At 43.3% G+C, this 18,826-nt stretch overlaps 1 protein-coding gene and 1 long non-coding RNA gene across 7 annotated transcripts in view; one reads left to right on the forward strand and one right to left on the reverse strand.

Moving 5' to 3' along the window:
- The window catches only part of LOC310660487, a 330,629-nt gene that overhangs the window by 52,317 nt on the left and 259,486 nt on the right, over nucleotides 1-18,826 (reverse strand). The gene's annotated exons all lie outside the window — the stretch shown is intronic.
- Nucleotides 1-18,826, forward strand: part of OSBPL10 (oxysterol binding protein like 10) — a 74,578-nt gene that overhangs the window by 3,076 nt on the left and 52,676 nt on the right. For all 6 annotated transcript variants that reach the window (XR_014503341.1, XM_083404830.1, XM_083404831.1 and 3 more), the window contains exons 2-3: nucleotides 15,216-15,391; nucleotides 17,468-17,547. Coding sequence is in view for 5 of the 6 variants with exons in the window: in XM_083404830.1 (XP_083260956.1) it covers nucleotides 15,216-15,391; nucleotides 17,468-17,547 (256 nt within the window). In the remaining variant the exon portion in view is untranslated. The remainder of the gene's footprint in view (nucleotides 1-15,215; nucleotides 15,392-17,467; nucleotides 17,548-18,826) is intronic.

Raw genomic sequence — 18,826 nt, forward strand, 5'->3', positions numbered from 1 at the left:
GTTTCAATAGCAAATAACTTTAATAACTGCTGAAAACAGTAAATTTTTAGAAATGTTTATTCGATTCAGCACAGAACGTAAACCTTTGGCTATCCACTCATTTTGCTGGAGAGGCAGCATGAGAAAAAGGGTTATGGTGGCCAAGACTCTGACCCTGCTCCCTGTCTGACCTGCTAGCAAGGCTGGCTGTCATGTATACTCCATGTCTCTTTGATTTTTGAAATGGCAACTTGGGAAAGGGAGGCAGGCAACTCCTTTTAGGAGGCTGGATTTGGTCCAGAAACTACTGGCTGCTGATCTTTATAGTCATTCTTTTCCTTACTGGGAACTGGGATTTTCTAAGTCAGTGTTTAAATTTCAGATGGGGACATAGATTCTACACAACGATCTTAAATATAATTCTTTTGAAAAAGCTTGCGAGAACCAATGGTCTTTGATGCGCCTTTTCTGTTTCTTTGCAATTTCCTTTCTGATACAGACTGGAAGCACTATTTCCTAGCACAGTATGGGCATGCTGTTATCTTATGATAACCTGCTCTTCTGCCGTTTCAATCCATTTCCCTGTTAAATTTCATAAATTTACATGGATATCATTCTTTCGGTTTCCTTCCTACCTTGATTCTTTGATCTGTTTGGTTGGTAGATAACAGGTTTGTTTGCTTTTGTAATATTTAAGTAGTGTCTATCTAAAGTTAAGATTACATCCCAGTGTGTATTACTTTAGAGCACTGTCTCCCAATGTTGGGTCTCCACCTGTGTTTCGACTACAGCTCCCATCATCCCTAGCTAGCAAGACCAGTGGTCAGGGATGATGGGGATTGTAGGTTGGAGACTCAAGGTTGGGAAACACTGCTTTAGAGTTATACCATACTTTATGGTCTGCTGATTTTTTGAGTTTGAAGAAATTAGTGGAGTTGCTCACCCTTGAATATTCACCATCCTGTATAATTGGGTGATGTCTACACACCTGGCTGCCTCACTGTCTACTGCTGACTCAACATAAACCCACCTGTTCTGGTTTGAATGTAGATCCTAGCAGAGTGTACTGTCTGTGGACCCTGACATTTTGTTCCTACACACACACTGTTTCTTAAGCAGTTAAGGATCTAATGTTGTTGTTGTTATTATTTTTATGACTATTAAGTCCCGTTGGAACCTTTTGTGATGAGCTGTGTTAAAAGGTCCCCCCAATCCAAAATAAAAAAATCAAGTGGAAAATGTTCCCTATTAAATGCATAGGGACATCCCTGAATAACATGGAACACTTCTGTTGCTGCTATTCATTAGATTTCTTATCTGCCCTTCATTACAAGGTCCCAGGGAGGGTTACAGCAATCTAAAAATATAATATTAAAAACAGTTGAAACAGATTACAACCAAGAGAACTGAGTAGGTCCTAACCTATATATCTGAGGTGTCAAACCACAGAGTAAATATGTGCATACAATAAAAACTACATTAAGTAGGTGACAGATGCGCACTTCAGGGGATGCCACGGAAAGGCCTCTCCTGGGCTCTCTCTGCTGTTCTTAACACCGAAGAAGGGAAGGAGGCAATATTTCAGATACAGTGGTACTTTGGGTTACATATGCTTCAGGTTACAGACTCCTCTAACCCAGAAATAGTGCTTCAGGTTAAGAACTTTGCTTCAGGATAAGAACAGAAATCTTGCTCCGGCGGTGCGGCGGCGGCAGCAGGAGGACCCGTTAGCTAAAGTGGTGCTTCAGGTTAAGAACAGTTTCAGGTTAAGAACGGACCTCTGGAACGAATTAAGTACTTAACCCTTAGGCACCACTGTATTTGGGTCCGATGTATTGATTACAGTAGTTCAGAATTAATGTTTCGTAACCTCCATTTCGATGGGATGCTGTGGGTTAAACCACAGAGCCTAGGACTTGCTGATCAGAAGGTCAGTGGTTCGAATCCCCGTGATGGGGTGAGCTCCCGTTGCTCGGTCCCTGCCTTGCCAACCTAGCAGTTCGAAAGCACATCAAAGTGCAAGTAGATAAATAGGTACCGCTCCGGCGGGAAGGTAAACAGCGTTTCCGTGTGCTGCTCTGATTCACCAGAAGTGGCATAGTCATGCTGGCCACATGATCTGGAAGCTGTACGCCAGCTCCCTCGGCCAATAAAGCAAGATGAGCACCGCAATCCCAGAGTCAGCCACGACTGGACCTAATGGTCAGGGGTCCCTTTACCTTTACCTTTTAACCTCCATTTCACTAGTGAGCATGCAGTTAAAACAGCCCAGAATACAAACATAGGGTGATTAAAGCATACCAAGAAGGAAAACAGATCTATATTAAGTCTTCAGGATATGCTCCTAATCATTCCAGGTATTTCAGACTATTTACATGGCCATTTTAGATATTCCAAGGTACATGGTGGCTAGTTTGAGCATCTTGAACTGGGCCTGGGAATGAACCCAAAACCAGGGTAGCTGTTTTAAAATGGGGGTTCTACCAGTTCTAAATGGAACCCCCGCCATTGATTTGGTTGTTGCATTTTGGACCAGTTTAAGCTTTCAAGCCAACCTCAAAGGCATCCCCAAGTAGAATGTGCTTTAATAACCCAATCTGGAAGTTACCAGAACATGGAGCACAGCGGTCAAATCACTTCTGCCTGAAAGGGACTGTAGCTGGCGAACCAGCCATAGCTGGAAGTAGGCCTGTTGGATCCAGGAATTCCACTTTATAATGTAGTCCTAACTACATTTGCTCAGATGTAAGTCCTGGTGAATTCAATGGAGCTTACGCTCAGGTCATTGGGGTTAGGACTGCAGCCTGAGTTAGACAAGGCTTCCCCTTACAAAAGCCATGCTGGTTCTTGTTGGTAAGGCTTGCTCTACACTCAAGCACATGTTTGTTTCGCCCTTCTATCCCCTTGCTGATCATTCATTGACCAGGTCAGAAGAAGTTAAAGGTAAAGGGACCCCTGACCATTAGGTCCCGTTGTGACTGACTCTGGGGTTGTGGCGCTCATCTCGCTTTATTGGCTGAGGGAGCCGGCGTACAGCTTCCGGGTCATGTGGCCAGCATGACTAAGCCGCTTCTGGCGAACCAGAGCAGCGCACGGAAACACCGTTTACCTTCCCACCGGAGAAGGTATTTATCTACTTGCACTTTGACGTGCTTTCGAACTGCTAGATTGGTTGGAGCAGGGACCAAGCAACGGGAGCTCACCCTGTCGCGGGGATTCGAACCACCGACCATCTGATCGGCAATTCCTAGGCTCTGTGGTTTAACCCACAGCGCCACCCGCATCCCTCAGAAGAAGTTACAGGTTTGCAATTTATTGGTATCTTTAACCACTTTCTAATCTAGTTGCATGGTAAAGAGGCTGATTTGAAAGAATACTTTTCCTCTTTTGCCCCACTCACCAGATTCAACTGTTCCTGGTCTGGATATCATGTAGATTACTCACAGCTGCATATATATTTTGTGGGGGCTCCCAGATGCTTGTTAGAATTTGGTGTGGGGAGGAGAAAAGTTGCAGTTTGTAGTCTCACACGCCATTGCATCCTCCCCTGTCCTGGACAGGTTGCCTGCTGACCTCCAAGCTGGCGACACATGTCCTTCCTCAACAGTTGTGCTTCTATAACTAGGAAAATCAAAGACCTCCCTTGTATGAATTTTAACCTGCACTAGCTGAACTCCTACAGCTGAGTCTTAGGTATATCCACTAGGGCTGGGTGACATATTGATATATTGTCCAAAACCAGTTTGAAGTCCATATTGTGTTTCATAATGTTTGACCTGGCAATATATGGTGAATCATGAGGTGTATTAGGGCTGGGCGATATATCATCCAAAACCAGTTTGAAGTCCATATTGTGATATCTGTTTCAGTTTTTTGACCTGGCAATATATTGTGACTCATTGTGTGTGTGCGCACTTACGCAAAAATCACAGTGTAGGAAAAGCTGTGAAGCCAGCCAGTGCTTCTACATGGTGGCATCCTTATTTCAGACATTGTGGTTCATTGATCTATCGTGATGCTTAGCTGGTGATATACAGTGTTAGAAACTGAGAAATGAAAGCTAGGAGCTAAATGGCACCATAAACCTAGGTTATGGGTGCGGTGCAACAATGGAATGTCTAGGTGCATTTTTTAATAACAAGAATACAAAGCTGAAAACGAATGAACTGCAGCTAAAATCTTAACATTCATTCCTTGTCCCAAAACGCTCCTAGAACAATGGGAGTTTCGAACGCAATGTTGCAATGTTGAAAAACAGATATTCCCCAGCCCTGATATCCACTGAGCCATTGTGTTTCTCAGTTGGGTTCCTGACTTTTCCCAATATGCTTGGCTTAAAAAGCTGCTTTTGAAACTTGGGGAAATGTTGAATGTTGGTTATGATACAGAGGGGGGTGGGGTGGTGGTTGTTAGGTCTCCTGAAGGAGATGTTGCGACCGTGGTAATTGTTTATTGGCATCAACCCAGCATCCTGTTGTTCGCTTGTAGGCCCATATCTGAGTGAATAGTTTAGCTCCATTGACATACAGCTCGGTGGGAACTGATGTGTAAAATGGCACTGCGCTATAGCCACATTTGCTTCCTTCAAGATCTGCGATATTTTCGAAAACGTTATTCTTTTGCAGTAGAACAGAGTGCATCGTAATCATTTTTTTAAAAGTAAACCTGGTAGGTCCATAATTTGTGGCACAATCCACCCTGGGCTTCTTTGGTAGGAAGAGACAGATATAAATTGGATAAACAAAATAATAAATGGATCATCTAGTCAAAGAGAGACCTTTTTAGGTCTTGTTAATTTCAGTGCGAGATGTTTGAAGCACGTGACCATTGTTTATTGGCTGCATTCAGTTGTCATCCCCTCAGTTTCTAATGTATTCAGAATTTGCTTCTTGCTACAAGTCTGGTTATAAATTATCAGTTAAGTTTTAAAAATGAGCAGTTCCCTAGGGCACATGCTCTATACAAATTAACCACTGTTGTGATGCATTAACTCTTTGCCACACTGCAGGAATTAAAAGGTCTGTGTAGAATATCAGTCCACTTTTTTTGAGTTTGTGAGCCAGCTAAGCCGAAATGGAATGAATGGAATATACCAATTTAAGTAGAACCCTTAACATGATTGCTCTAATCCAGGATTTCCCAACCTTGGGTCTCCAGCTGTTTTTAGACTACAGTTCCCATCGTCCCTGACCACTGGTCCTGCTAGCTAGGGATGATGGGAGTTGTAGTCCAAAACCAGCTGGAGACCCAAGTCTGCTTCCAATCCCTAAAACTTCTGTTATGGGAAGCTGTTTTCAATACCACACAAATCGCCATGGTGTGTGTGATACATTAAAATACAAGACAGCTAGTAAAATTATTCGCATTAGCATTTTAATCGCCGCTTTTGATGTTCAGTCGTTTTATTTGTATACCACTTTTCTAAAGTTAAAACCATGCTCAAGGCTGTTTACGACCTATATAAAAGAATTACATAACTACAAACATAACAAAAAGCAGCCATAAACAATAAACAAAGCATCAAAAACTACGCAACCAAATCAAACAATTTCCACATAAATCATAAGATCCAAAGGCATCCTTAGTTTTTAATTTAATCCCTACTCCCAGTCTGTTAATAATGGAACAAAAATAATCAGCAAGAGGTTAAAAAAAAATCTGTTCTGTTTGTATCAATAACGATATGGAACAGCTTGATGTATTCTGGCTTTACACGTTAGGTGAAGGCTGTCAGCTAATTAAAATGCTCTCTACACCTCCTCATATCTGTGTTGCATAATATGAGCTGGTACAATAGTTCTGTGTCAAATACACTCTTCACGTCCCTAGGTTGTTTGTATTCCATAGGCACTGTGGAGATTTAATATATTATCTCACACAGAGCTTGCTTTAATTCAGTTAATATAGAATGAAGTATATTAATGCTTGTCATTTTACTTTTGTCCTTGACTTAGTAAAATGTCTTAGACTTCTACTATCTCAAATCATTTCTGTCATAGATAAGTTATATTAAAATACGTGTGGAGTAGTAATTCCTGTTTTGTTACTCTTTCAAAGAAGTAACTTTTCAAGATTTATATCTCTGATTTATAGTTCTTTGATTACAAAGAACTCATAATTTTTTCCCTGGTACAGAAAGCCAACTGTGAACTGAGAGATTTTGGAACCGGGACTGAACCTGCAGTCCTATACACACTGACCTCAGAGTAAGCAACCATTAAATTCCCTCGGGCTCATTTCTGAACCCGATATGCATAGGATTCACTGTGAGTCAATTCAATGAGCAAACTAATATAATGTGAATATTCAGATTCAGTTGTTGTATGCCTTTTCATGCTGCTGTTTTAGTTTTTTTAATTGATTTATTATGGTTTGCGGATTCAACTTGGAATTTGCCTTGGGGACCTGAATTTTTGTAAAATAATATTTTGTAAAAAAGACCAAAAAATTTGACTTTTTGCATAGCACTTTTTAAGGGCTGCTTTCCAATACTGTTGCAGAAGAAATAAGGAATGTTGTTAATCTAAAACCAAGATAACCACAACGCCCGCAATAAACTCTTCCCATTAAGGAAGGCTGGTATTCTTTGTGCGGCGTGATCCTGCTACTTGCCATATTGGATCTCCTTCCTTGATCTGTCTTCATTTAGCATCTTAATATATGGATGTGCTGGTTTTCTTGAGCACTTCCATACATGTCAGCAATGACTTGGACCAATTATGGCAATGTGGTCAACTCTACCGTCGCACAGTTCAGCAACTGGTGTTAGAAAGAGCTCAGGGACTCATTAGTTTTTTTTTATGGTACGGTTTTATAGCAAGAGAATATGGGTCTGAGTTGGTATTGGCTTTTAATTTTCCAGTTAGAAGCTGTGACTAAATCAGGCTATGACATTAGGCAAGTGTGGGAGGTGCCACAGATGGTTTCCTGCTTAAATATAAAAACACTGAGCCTGGGACTGGTCCCAACTGTGTCTCGGGAGGGTGCCTTCAAAGTGAGCAGCAAAACCAGTTGGCTGAGGCTAAATATAAAGCCAGCACTGTGAAAAGCTGGTTAGGGAAGAATGCAGTTGCATTGCAGACAATGGCTTTGTTGTGCAATAGATTTGCAGTCAGGTGGTTTTTATTTAATGGCTCCAGATCTCTCTTACCCAGAAAACTTGTCTCTTGTAGAGAGAGCTCACTTTCCCAGCACAGAAATAACCATGGGTTGTTGATACTAGGGAAAAAAGTGCCACTACGGTGGATGCACGGGTTCTGAACGTGATCCGTGCGGGATTCACGTTCGCAGCCTGCACTCATATGCGCACTCATGGGTTGCGATTCGGCACTTCTGCGCATGCGCAAAGTGCAATTTAGCACTTCTGTGCATGCGCGACCTCCAAAACCTGGAAGTAACCCGTCCCAGTACTTCCGGGTTTTGGAGCATCTGTAACCTGAAAAAATGCAACCTGAAGCATCTGTAACCCGAGGTATGACTGTATTCCCTTAGCTCAGGGGTTGGCAACCTAAGGCCCATGGGCAGCCCACGGGGGTTGTTTAACTGGCCCATGAGCTGCCCCTGAACCAAGCTGCCTGCTTGGCGAGTCCCCATGCGCTGCGCTAAACCAGTGTGGCGGGGAGACTCGCTTCCATGGTGCCAAAAATTGAATCTGTGCAGATGTTGGAAATCTCGGGCGCCTGCGCTCACACGCACCTGCGATCTGGCCCATGGAGGGATCTCCACTGGAGTGAACCGGCCCAGGCGAGGTAAACCTTGCCGACCCCTGCCTTAGCTAATGCTTTCTTCTCTGTTTGGGAGGCAAATGCTGCTTGAAATTCCGCTGCACAAAAAAATATGAGTACCCATTGGCCAGTACCTATGTAGTCACCAATGACAAGCTGCTTTCTCACCTATATCATTAAAAAAGAAATCCACCAGTGAACACCTTATTTGCGATATATTGCACAGGCAGTTCATTTCCACAGGTACATTTTGCACATGGCTTAAGACCACTTTTGACCAAGTGAAGATTCCTGGGTGCCGGGATGGCCCCTGGCATCTTCACCATCTGGAGGTACATGCCTGGGTATCATTGGATCTGGACAGTTTTCACACACTAATACTACATCCTGTAGAATTATATCAGTTATATTTTATCTGTAAAATTGGAATGGACTTCTGGAACCAAATTGCTTTTTCTGTGCAGCCTGATCAGGAGCAGTCACCATTAAGAAAAAGAGTTTGGAATCGGCCAGTATATGTGTAGACTGTCCCTGGATCAAATGACTTTTCTTCCAGTTCTCAAATCTCTTAAGCTAGCTCAAGGTTGTCATCTGAACAAAGTCAGATGTCTAACTGATAAATTTGACATTTAAAAAACAAGACTTTAGAGCCGTCTTGCCCCCAAATGGCAAGCAGACATTCCGTTTTGGCGATTGTAACTTTGGTTTTGAAAGGGACGCGGGTGGCGCTGTGGTCTAAACCACTGAGTCTAGGGCTTGCCGATTGGAAGGTCGGCGGTTTGAATTCCTGTGATGGGTTGACCTCCTGTTGCTCGGTCCCAGTTCCTGCCAACCTAGTAGTTCAAAAGCACACCAGTGCAAGTAGATAAATAGGTACCGCTCTGGTGGGAAGGTAAACGGTGTTTCCGTGCGCTGCTCTGGTTTGCCAGAAGCGGCTTAGTCATGCTGGCCGCATGACCTGGAAAAACTGCGGACAAATGTCAGCTCCCTCGGCCAGTAAAGCAAGATGAGCGCCGCCACCCCAGAGTCGTTCGTGACTGGACTTAACTGTCAGGGGTCCTTTGCCTTTACCTTTTAACCTTGGTTTAAGGAGCCATTTGGCGCCTAGCTGATATATATGAGTTTCAGACACTGCTATAACGCAGCAGTAAAACATTTCTTTCCTTTTCTTTCTCCAGCTGCAGGAGATGTGAGGAATCAAACCTTTTGATGTAATCAACCGACTGGGTGTGGGTTGGCCAGCTGAAACTAATAAGCCCAGTGAATTGTGAAATAATTGTGAAGTTGGTCAGGTTGAGGATTATGATTCCGTGTCAGCTTTGAAGCCGCAGGGTGCTTCTAGGTCTAAGAATGCCTTTTCAATTTGCAGCGGTGGTTCTGAAACTACATATTTCTCACCAGCTCCACCAGATGCTAATGGCCTTGTCTATCAGGTCTTGGTTGCAACGGTCTGGCAAGAGTGTTGGTGACTCTCCAAGGTCTCATGCTTGGAGGTCTTCCCCATCATCTTCTACCTTTATCCTTTTAATCGAACATGCCAGGGTTTAAACATGGGACCTTCTAACTACAAAGGATGCGCTCTAACCTTCAGTAGAGCTATGATGCCTCAAACTGCAACAAATTACTCCTGGGGCTGGTTTTTGAAAGAACTGAAGATTAGTGATTCCTCACAGGATTGGGACACTGGGAACACATGATTCCCATGTGCTTGGTGCCAAGTTGGCTGCACTTAGGAGCTTCTGATCAGGTGTTGCCAAGTTCATTCCTGAATGAAGCAAATCCCAATGGCACTTGCATTCAGTTCTAAATTTAAAAGACTTCAGTGAACAACTGGCAGTCCTCCTTAAGGATCCTGGCTTCTTCTTCTTTTTTGAAACTGTTTCTTTACCTGTCACACACACCTGATGTCATATGATGTCATCTGTTTGGGACAGGTGGGTGTGGCTTGTGGGAAATGGCTGGGCCTCATGTGGCCCAGAGGGTGGAGCTTTCTCACTACACCATGTTGGCTTCTCAGTGGTTTTGTTTGTGTGTTTATTGTTTGCTCAGCCGCTTTATAAAATGTTTATATGCATTTTATTGCGACACACAGCACTCTGACTTTAGCTTCTTTAAATTCAGTGGATGCGCATAAGCCTGTTCATGTATTTATTTATTGCAAATAGCCTTGGGGACCATGTGTCTATGGATATGAATGCATTTCCTTCGTAACATTGCAGATTTGCTGGTGTCTGCCAGTGATTCTTGCTGAGGGCTGAGGGTTGCTAAAGTGAAGGGTGAACCATGAAGGTCTGGGGAGGACGGGGGAAACCAACATGACTTTAGTATAGAACTCTGCTGACTGAGGATATTTTAAGTTAATCTATATCATATTCACATTCACAATGACAGTTGACCTCTTGGAAATGCAAGTGCCAAAAGTTTCAGTAGTTCACCCTGAAAGTGCAGTTTCCTAGCAGTTTGTGTATTCAAATCAAATTAATGGGTCTTAAGCTGCATGTGTATTTAATATGCAGTAAATCAGTTAAGGTGGTGTTTTCCGATGCGAGGCAAACTTTATATGAAGTCACCAGCACAAAGTTTTCTGCAAGCTGCTGTATTAATAAAGATTAAAGGGATAGCTCATTGAACAGCACGGGTCCTGTGGACTTCTGTCCTGGAGTATGTCTCTGTTTATGCATATCTAAAGACCAAAGTTCAGTAAGAAGGAACGTACACAGGTTGGTAGTCTGTGGTGGTTTGCAGAGAGTGCAGTTTTCTGCTTCTCCTATACTGTGCATCATATGTACATGACAGTGTTTGCAAACTGGTTCTGTTTGCACTAAGGGCAACTCCCCATTTATGTGGGGGTTGCATTCCCATCAGTGGGATGTGCGTAAGACCATCCTGTTCCACGCTGCCCCCTTGCAGGACCGGAAACAGTGTTTGCGTGCTGATCGCATGCAAATGAGGAGTTTTATATGGGAGAACTAACCTATTTTATAGGCCCAGTTCCTTTGCAATGCTAAACTGTGGTTTAGTGCTACATGGACGAGCCTCAAACAGTCCAGAGAAAGTTGTTGGGCTTGCGTACTCGCTTCAACTCTTATTGCTGAATTGAATTAAACTTTAAAACCATCTCTGCCTAGCATCGTACATGAATTGGGCATCTTGCTTTAAAACAAGCTCTGGTGAGTTTCGTGCTAAGCCACACCATGCGCTATGAAGCAGGTTTATCAAACTACCCAGAGTTTGTCTTAAGCCAGGATCCCTGGTTCGTGTGGTGCACAAAGCACTTCAGCAGAAGTCCTTCTTCCGACCACAGAGAGGAGAGGGTCATGGTGCTTTCCTCAAGCTAATTGAGGCTCATCCTCATGGTGCTAAGCATCGCTTGCCAACATGATCCTTGTGCCCATAGCAGAGGCGTGTGAACCTGGCCCTGTCAGATCCCAGAGCCAAATCTGTCTCCCATATACTGAGTCACACTGCCCAGGCTTATCAAATTAATGGTACTGTTGATCTTGGAGAGTATATTGTCTGTCTGTTTTAGGTGTGTATGGGGCCTAGTGGCTGGAGGGTACATAATCCCCATGTGGGGTTATTTTATGGGATTACATGCCCACCACCAACAACAATAATACTACTCAACTTGGTTCCTATCAGGTTTGCTAAACTAAGGGCTACCGGACTTCATTTTGCTCTCTGACTTATCAAGGGACCCATGAGCTCTGATCAGAGCTACAAATCAATCCTAATGCAGTGGTACCTTGGGTTACATATGCTTCAGGTTACATACGCTTCAGGTTACAGACTCCACTCACCCAGAAATATTACCTCGGGTTAAGAACTTTGCTTCAGGATGAGAACAGAAATCGTGCTCTGGTGGCACGGCAGCAGCAGGAGGCCCCATTAGCTAAAGTGGTGCTTCAGGTTAAGAACGGACCTCTGGAACGAATTAAGTACTTAACCAGAGGTACCACTGTAGCTGTTGGTTCCTTATATTTTCACAGGGAGAACGGCAGTTTCTTCTGGGTTCCCCCTTCTTCTTAACATCTATCTTGAAAAGGAGTTTCAGGGAACCTGAAAGCTTGCTCACTACTTTGAGATAGTTTGCTTAGTGCTGATAAAGGTGCTATATCTCCTGTTAACTTCTGTAAGCAGATACAGTCAGCTATCAATCTGTTTGGGCCAGCTGATATTCTCATCATGCCAAACATTGTGATCAATAAGTTCCAAAGGAGGAGATAGAAAGCTTCCATTTTCCATTTGGTCCTATCAGGAAACTGCAGTTTATTCCAAACTTTAAAGGTGATTGCTTTCAACAGACTTGGATCAAATGCATGCTTCCAGATCCTGTTTTGTTAACTAAACCTCAGTTGGAATAAACCAAGTTTCGATGTAAGGACTGCAATTTATTAAGAACAAAAATAGGGAGCTTTGAATTTTGTGTGTGCAGGAGAAGGAGGAGAATGCCTGAGCTCAGTGCTCATAGCGGCTCATTTCTGCAAAGCCGAGCTATGCTGCTGCGACATGCCCATTTCTTAGCAATAAGCTGCTGAAGGATTTTATTATTAAAATAAGCTCTAGGAGAGTTTTACATTACTAAGGCGGCCAGAACCAAATGCCCCATTTATTAATTTATTTACGCATTTCTGTAAACCAAGTTTATCTCTCTGGGACCGATTGCAGTATGCATGTTTCTCCACACCCCCAGCAAAGTCTGGTTTGCAAGATAATGCGCAAGTATGGAAAATGTATTTGGGCCTGTTATTTGAACTGCAATGAAGAAAGGGCACGAACCTTATATGATAATAGAGTTCAAAATTCATGCTGGCTGCGTTTGGGGTTGGTTTGTTCTCCGGATTAAGAAGCTTAATTGAAGGGGATATGGCCACTACGCGAAGACGACAGCAGTTGAATCCAGATATGAAACTGTGGCAGAAGTTAATGGGAAAGAGGCTGAGGAACGTTCTAATTTGGGTTACAGTAGCTGTTTTGCTAGGGACGTGGGTGGCGCTGTGGGTTAAACCACAGAGCCTAGGACTTGCCACTCAGAAGGTCGGTGGTTTGAATCCCCGCAACGGGGTGAGCTCCCGTTGCTCGGTCCCTGCTCCTGCCAGCCTAGCAGTTCGACAGCAAGTAGTGCAAGTCAAAGTGCAAGTAGATAAATAGGAACCGCTCTGGCGGGAAGGTAAACGGTGTTTCCGTGCGCTGCTCTCGTTCACCAGAAGTGGCTTAGTCATGCTGGCCACATGACCCGGAAGCTGTACGCTAGCTCCCTGGGCCAATAAAGCGAGATGAGCGCCGCAACCCCAGAGTCGGTCACAACTGGACCTAATGGTCAGGGGTCCCTTTACCTTTACCTTTAACTGTTTTGCTCAGCTTGGCACCTACAGCTGACATCAAGCTAATGGGCTGCTGATCATTTTGACCATCTGCTTCTCCCTTCCATTTCTACTCAGATTTCTCACATCCCTTCAGGGTACTCAAATTGGTGATGGAGGGGCCTGGGCTTGCAGTGCTGTAGCCCCACTTCATGGTTTAGAAGCCACTGTTTATTGTTTCAGTGAGTTTTGCACTGGCTAGCCTAATTACTGAGACTTTTATAGGAATAACCTTTGAGGTTCCTGAGCAAAGATTCAAGCTGCCTCAGTAACTTCCCAGTCGAAAGGCAATTGCGTGGAGCTAACTAATTCTGGGAAACTATGAAACAGCTGGTGCCACCACTAGGAAGGAGCCGTAGCCAGGGCAGCATGTTCCATTTCCACTGCCTGAGGTTTAATTTCATTGTTTCATTGTTTATATATTTGCCACCCTTTGGGAAGAAGGGCAGGAAACAGATTTAATAAATAAAATAATAATTGCTTTAGCTGGAATGCCAAGAGATTAAAATACCTTTAGAAGCAAGATTTCCGTAATGAATAAGCCCATTTATGGTATCAGGATTTTCATTACAGGTCCGTATTTTTAAACTGTCAAGAAAAAGGCTGACTTGGTTTTATTTGCCAATTAATTTTGAATTTCTAACATTGAGTTCCTGGCGTTTTGCCTTGGTCTACAAATGTTTGTGTACAAGCAGCCTCCTTGAAATCTGCACTGCTTTTGGAGTTTTGGTTTGAATTGCCTGCTTCTTCACAGTTTCAAGAATAAATGACTACATTGTGTTTTCCATGGGGCTGTCTTTACTCAGGGTTTGGAAATTGAGGGGATACATAAGACCTGTTATCCACCAGTTGCACTGTCTTCTAAGTTTAACTCACCATTTTGGTTATTTCATAGAAAGAAAGCTCTTTTCTAGCCTGGCCTCAGCAAACCTTGCCCTTCTCTGTCTGAACACATCCATCCTTCAATATCTGCCTCAGTCACATTAAGTTCTAAAGTGAAAGGCATAAAGTAACTTGAGCAGGGTTTGGCTATTATTGGGGACAATATAGGGGGATAACGTAATACTTTTCAGCTGGAATACTGTGTCCAATACTGGGCACCACAATTTAAGAAGGACGTTGACAAGCTGGAATGAGTGCATAGGAGGGCAACAAAGATACCACATTTTTCGCTCTATAGGACGCACTTTTCCCCCTCCAAAAATGAAGGGGAAATGTGTGTGCGTCCTATGGAGCGAATGCAGGCTTTCGCTGAAGCCTGGAGAGTGAGAGGAGTTCCCGCCGGGCTCCCAAGGCTTGCGGACAGCAGCCTGCAGCCCGAAACCCGGGGAGCGCACCCCGGACTTCAGGCAGATGTTCGCAGGCCTTGGTAGCCCGGCAGGAGTTCCCGCCGGGCTCCCAAGGCTTGCGGATAGCAGCCTGTTCTGGGGGCTGGGGAAGCTCGAGCTTCCCCCGCCTCAGCCCCACGCCTGGGGAAAAAAAATAATTCCCCCCCTTTATCCCCCCCCCAAACTAGGTGCTCCCTAAGGGCTGGTGTGCCCTATAGGGCGAAAAATACGGTAATCAGGGGTCTGGAAACCAAGCCTTATGAGGAGCGGTTAAAGGAGCTGGATATGTTTAGCCTAGAACAGAAGAGACCGAGAGGAGATATGATAGCCACCTTCAAATATCTCATGGGCTGCCACATGGTAGAGGGAACAAGCTTGTTTTCTCCTGCTCTGGAGGGTCAGACTTGAACCAATGGCTTCATGTTACAAGAAAGGAGATTCTGGTGAAACACATGGAAAAACTTTCTGACAGTAAGAACTGTTTGACAATGGAACAGTCTTCCTTGGAGGTTGTGGACTCTCCTTCTTTGGAGGTTTTTAAGCAGAGGTTGGATGACCATCTGTCATGGAGATTCCTGCATTCCTCATGGTCTCTTCAAACCCTGTGATTCTCTGTATTGCTTGCATTCTTTTGAAAAGCCATATTCTTAGTCCACTTCTAAGCGTTACAGCAAAAATGTAAATGCGGAACAAATGTGTACGGTAGTCCACTTCTATCTTGATATGCAGTACATAGTTGCATATTAAAAATGAAAACTTTTTCGGGCGCTGCATAGGAAATTAGATTACATGCATCTGTTTATTTCCCTCTCTATTAACAGGTATTTCATGCTGGATTTTGAGACTGGAATCCTACAATATTTTGTGAACGAACAAAGTAAAAACCAGAAGCCACGAGGGCTGTTATCCTTAGCCGGAGCAGTAGTTTCTCTCAGCGATGAGGCCCCTCACATGTTGGTGGTATACTCTGCTAATGGAGAAATGTATAAACTCAGAGGTATGGTTATTTGTCATCACTGCTGTTGTGTGTGTGTGTGTGTGTGTGTGTGTGCACAGTAAGTCCGCAACTCACACTGGATTTACATTCAGGAGATTTCGCTTAAAGCCAAAATTGCATATAGTCAAAGCATATTGGGTTCAGTGTTGGGTGGGATTGCCAACGTCTTTTTTCCCCTGGACATCCACCCCCTTTTTAATGAAAGAAAATAACCCTTTTGCCAATTGCGTAAAGCTGAATGCACACAAATGTGTGTCAGTTGCGGGCTTATTGTGCTCTTTAAACTTGCCTTCCCTGCAGCTGTTGCATTTCCCCAGCTACTCTTTGTTTAATAGTGACAAGCTTTTAATTGGTTTGGAGAAGGTAATGCTTTTGTGTTTGAAACGTTGAAATGACTACCTTAAGGCAGTAGACTCAGCCAGGCAACGTGGTTCACCTAAGAGCCAGTTTATGAAAAGTGAGGTTTACTCTCTGAAATAAATAGTCTACTGATGGTTGCCTTGTTTCCCAAGGCCAAACTGAGGAAGTCCTGAATGTAGCTGGGATGGAAGAATCCGCCCTCTTCTTCCTCCCCCTGCCCCCAGCATAGGAGGGTGAGCATAAAATGAGCTGTGATGGATTAGACCAAAGGCCCAGCTAATCCAACATCCTGTTTTCCACAACAAGGGTCAACAAGATGTCTCTGGGAAACCCACAAGCTAAGGTCTTTCCACTGTTATCCATACCCCTCTTCTTAGGAAAGAATTTCTAATTGATATTCAGTAATGGAATGTTTCAGTGCTGAAATAAAACAAGATCTGAATTCCTTTAAGATTATCTTAATGGGAACTTGCCCGTATTTTTCCTTCTGTAAACAGAGGTCCTAAGGTCAGTACAAGGTGATATGTGCCGGTTGTATGTGTGGCTGCTTTGAACGGTGCTTTGCAGAACCAAGGCAAAACTGAAAGATGTAGGTTTTATTCTCCACTTGAAACAGAACGTCCCAAAATCTCAAAAGTGCAAAGTGCGCATTTCCTTATCCAACTAAAATTTTAATAGGCACTGCATAATACCTGTTCTATGAAAAGATTGTGCTGACTTATGTTGCCTTGATTCTGAACTGGAATGCCGGCATTTAATAGATTAATCTTAGATTGCCTTATTTAAAGTGCAATTCTAAGCACCTTTACTCAGAATGTAATCCCATTGTATTCGGTTGAGTTTACTCCTTGGCAAAGTCTGCAAAGAAATGCAGGCCCATATTAGAATAACGTGGGTGGCGCTGTGGTCTAAACCACTGAGCCTAGGGCTTGCCGATCGGAAGGTCAGCGGTTCGAATCCCCACGACGGGGTGAGCTCCCATTGCTCAGCCCCAGCTCCTGCCCACCTAGCAGTTCAAAAGCATGTCAAAGTGCAAGTGGATAAATAGGTACCACTCCAGCGGGAAGGTAAATGGCGTTTCTGTGCACTGCTCTGGTTTCGCCAGGAGTGGCTTAGTGATGCTGGCCACATGACCCGGAAAAACTGTCTGCGGACAAACGTCGGCTCCCTCGGCCAGTAAAGCAAGATGAGCGCTGCAGCCCCAGAATCGTTCGTAACTGGACTTAACTGTCAGGGGTCCTTTACCTTTACCTTTATTAGAATAAAGTCTTTCAGGACTGAGCAAAAGGGTACACCCCCCAAAAGTCTGTTGATTTTAACAAAGGGACCAGTTCAGGCGATTATCAAAATCATGTGACATTAGTTTCCCTGAACAGCACCATGGGGAAACCCCCCCCCCCCACTATTCCCAGTGTATATTGGTTGATAAGTAATAGTTTAAGTCGTGGTTCATGGGAAAGTAACAAACAAACCTTAAAATATTGTGTCAGGTGTAAAATGCATCAAACCTTAAAATATTGTGTCAGGTGCTAAAATGCATCAAGTTAAAAATGAAGATAGAAAAGCCACGTACTGTATCAATCTCAATAGCTAGGTTGTTTCTATAGGGAGAGTTTGAGATTAAAGGGACCATACATAGCAGGAAAACTGGTTGGTTTTAAAATGAGAATAAACTACACATTTATTTATTTTTCTGTATGTGTTTTCTTTTTGCAGCCGGGGATGCAAAGGAGAGGCAGTACTGGGTGACTCAGCTCCGATCCTGTGCCAAGTATCACACGGAAAATAATTTGAAGGTAAATAATTATAGGGCAGGAAATTGCATTCTTGCATGCCATTTGGAGTAAGTGAAGGTCGTGCCTGGAAATATTAAACTAGTGAAAAAACCACAACAGTTGCTAGAGCCCGTCCGTTATTCTCCCACTTTCAAAGTCTCTATAGTTGTCTCTATACAACCTGCTTGCCAGATTTTTAGCCGACAGCAAAATGTTTAGGACCGCTTACTGTTAAAACAGAAAGAAAGTGGTAGGCAGAAAGCAATTGGATGTCTCTCTGTGTTATTTTGAAGGGAATGTGTGTGTTATTTTGAGGAATACTGCTTGGGAGGTACGTATTGATTGGAATCATGATAATTTTTATTTTGAAAAGTCTGCTAAATGGATGGACAAGAAAGTTACGTTGCATCTAAAATTTGCTGAAGGATGAAAACCCTCCCTCCCCCATGTTTTGTTTTGTTTTTGCTGCTTGTAGCTACATTTTGATTATGAGATGTTTGAGGAAATGCTGCTCCAACGGAACACATCTGATATCTCTTTAAGTCAGAATGGAATGTGGGGAAGAGCTGTATGGCGCAGGTGAAGATTGGTTAGGGAGAGTATAGGAGAATGATTTACTTGGCTTCCCAGCTGCAGCAGGGGGATCAAGCTGTGTGAGGAAGGCTACAGGTGAGTTGGCAGTGGCTGGGAACTTTTCTGACGTTGCATAGTTGTCGCTGCTGTGACTGGAGAGTGCATGGCTGGGATTTCAGAAAGGTGCGAGAAGAGTTCCATTAGGAGTGCCAGTCATCACAATGACATGGCTGTTTGCAAGGAAGGAAGACATGTGGGTTGACTTGAGCTCCTATGGGTGGCAAGGAAAAACACACAATAGGGAGTTAATAGAAAGCAATATTTGAAATGCAAGAGGGTGAACCCAAGAGAGAGAGAGAGATGAATAACTGAGGAGGGAGTTTACTGTTGATTTTCTGCAAGTATTAAAAAGAACTTGTTTCCTTTTCGGTTTATAAATAATATTTATTAAATATTTTATAGTTATAGAAAAAAAGACAATAAAGAAAAACAATACATAAATTCAACAAACAATACATCGACAATAAAAAGATACAATACAACAATACAACAAAAACAAAACAAAAACATTTAAACACACATCCAAATTTCATATCTATATCTTTCATTTGCTTATTTCCTCGAGTTCCTCACACCTCCCTTTTTTGTATTCTAGTTCAAATTTGCTACATGTAAGATTATAGGAATTCTGTAAACTACCTTGAGACACTGAGAGCTCAAATACCTC

The sequence above is a fragment of the Podarcis tiliguerta genome, assembly GCF_965153285.1.
Source record: "Podarcis tiliguerta genome assembly, chromosome: 12".
Taxonomy (NCBI): Eukaryota; Metazoa; Chordata; class Lepidosauria; order Squamata; family Lacertidae; genus Podarcis; species Podarcis tiliguerta.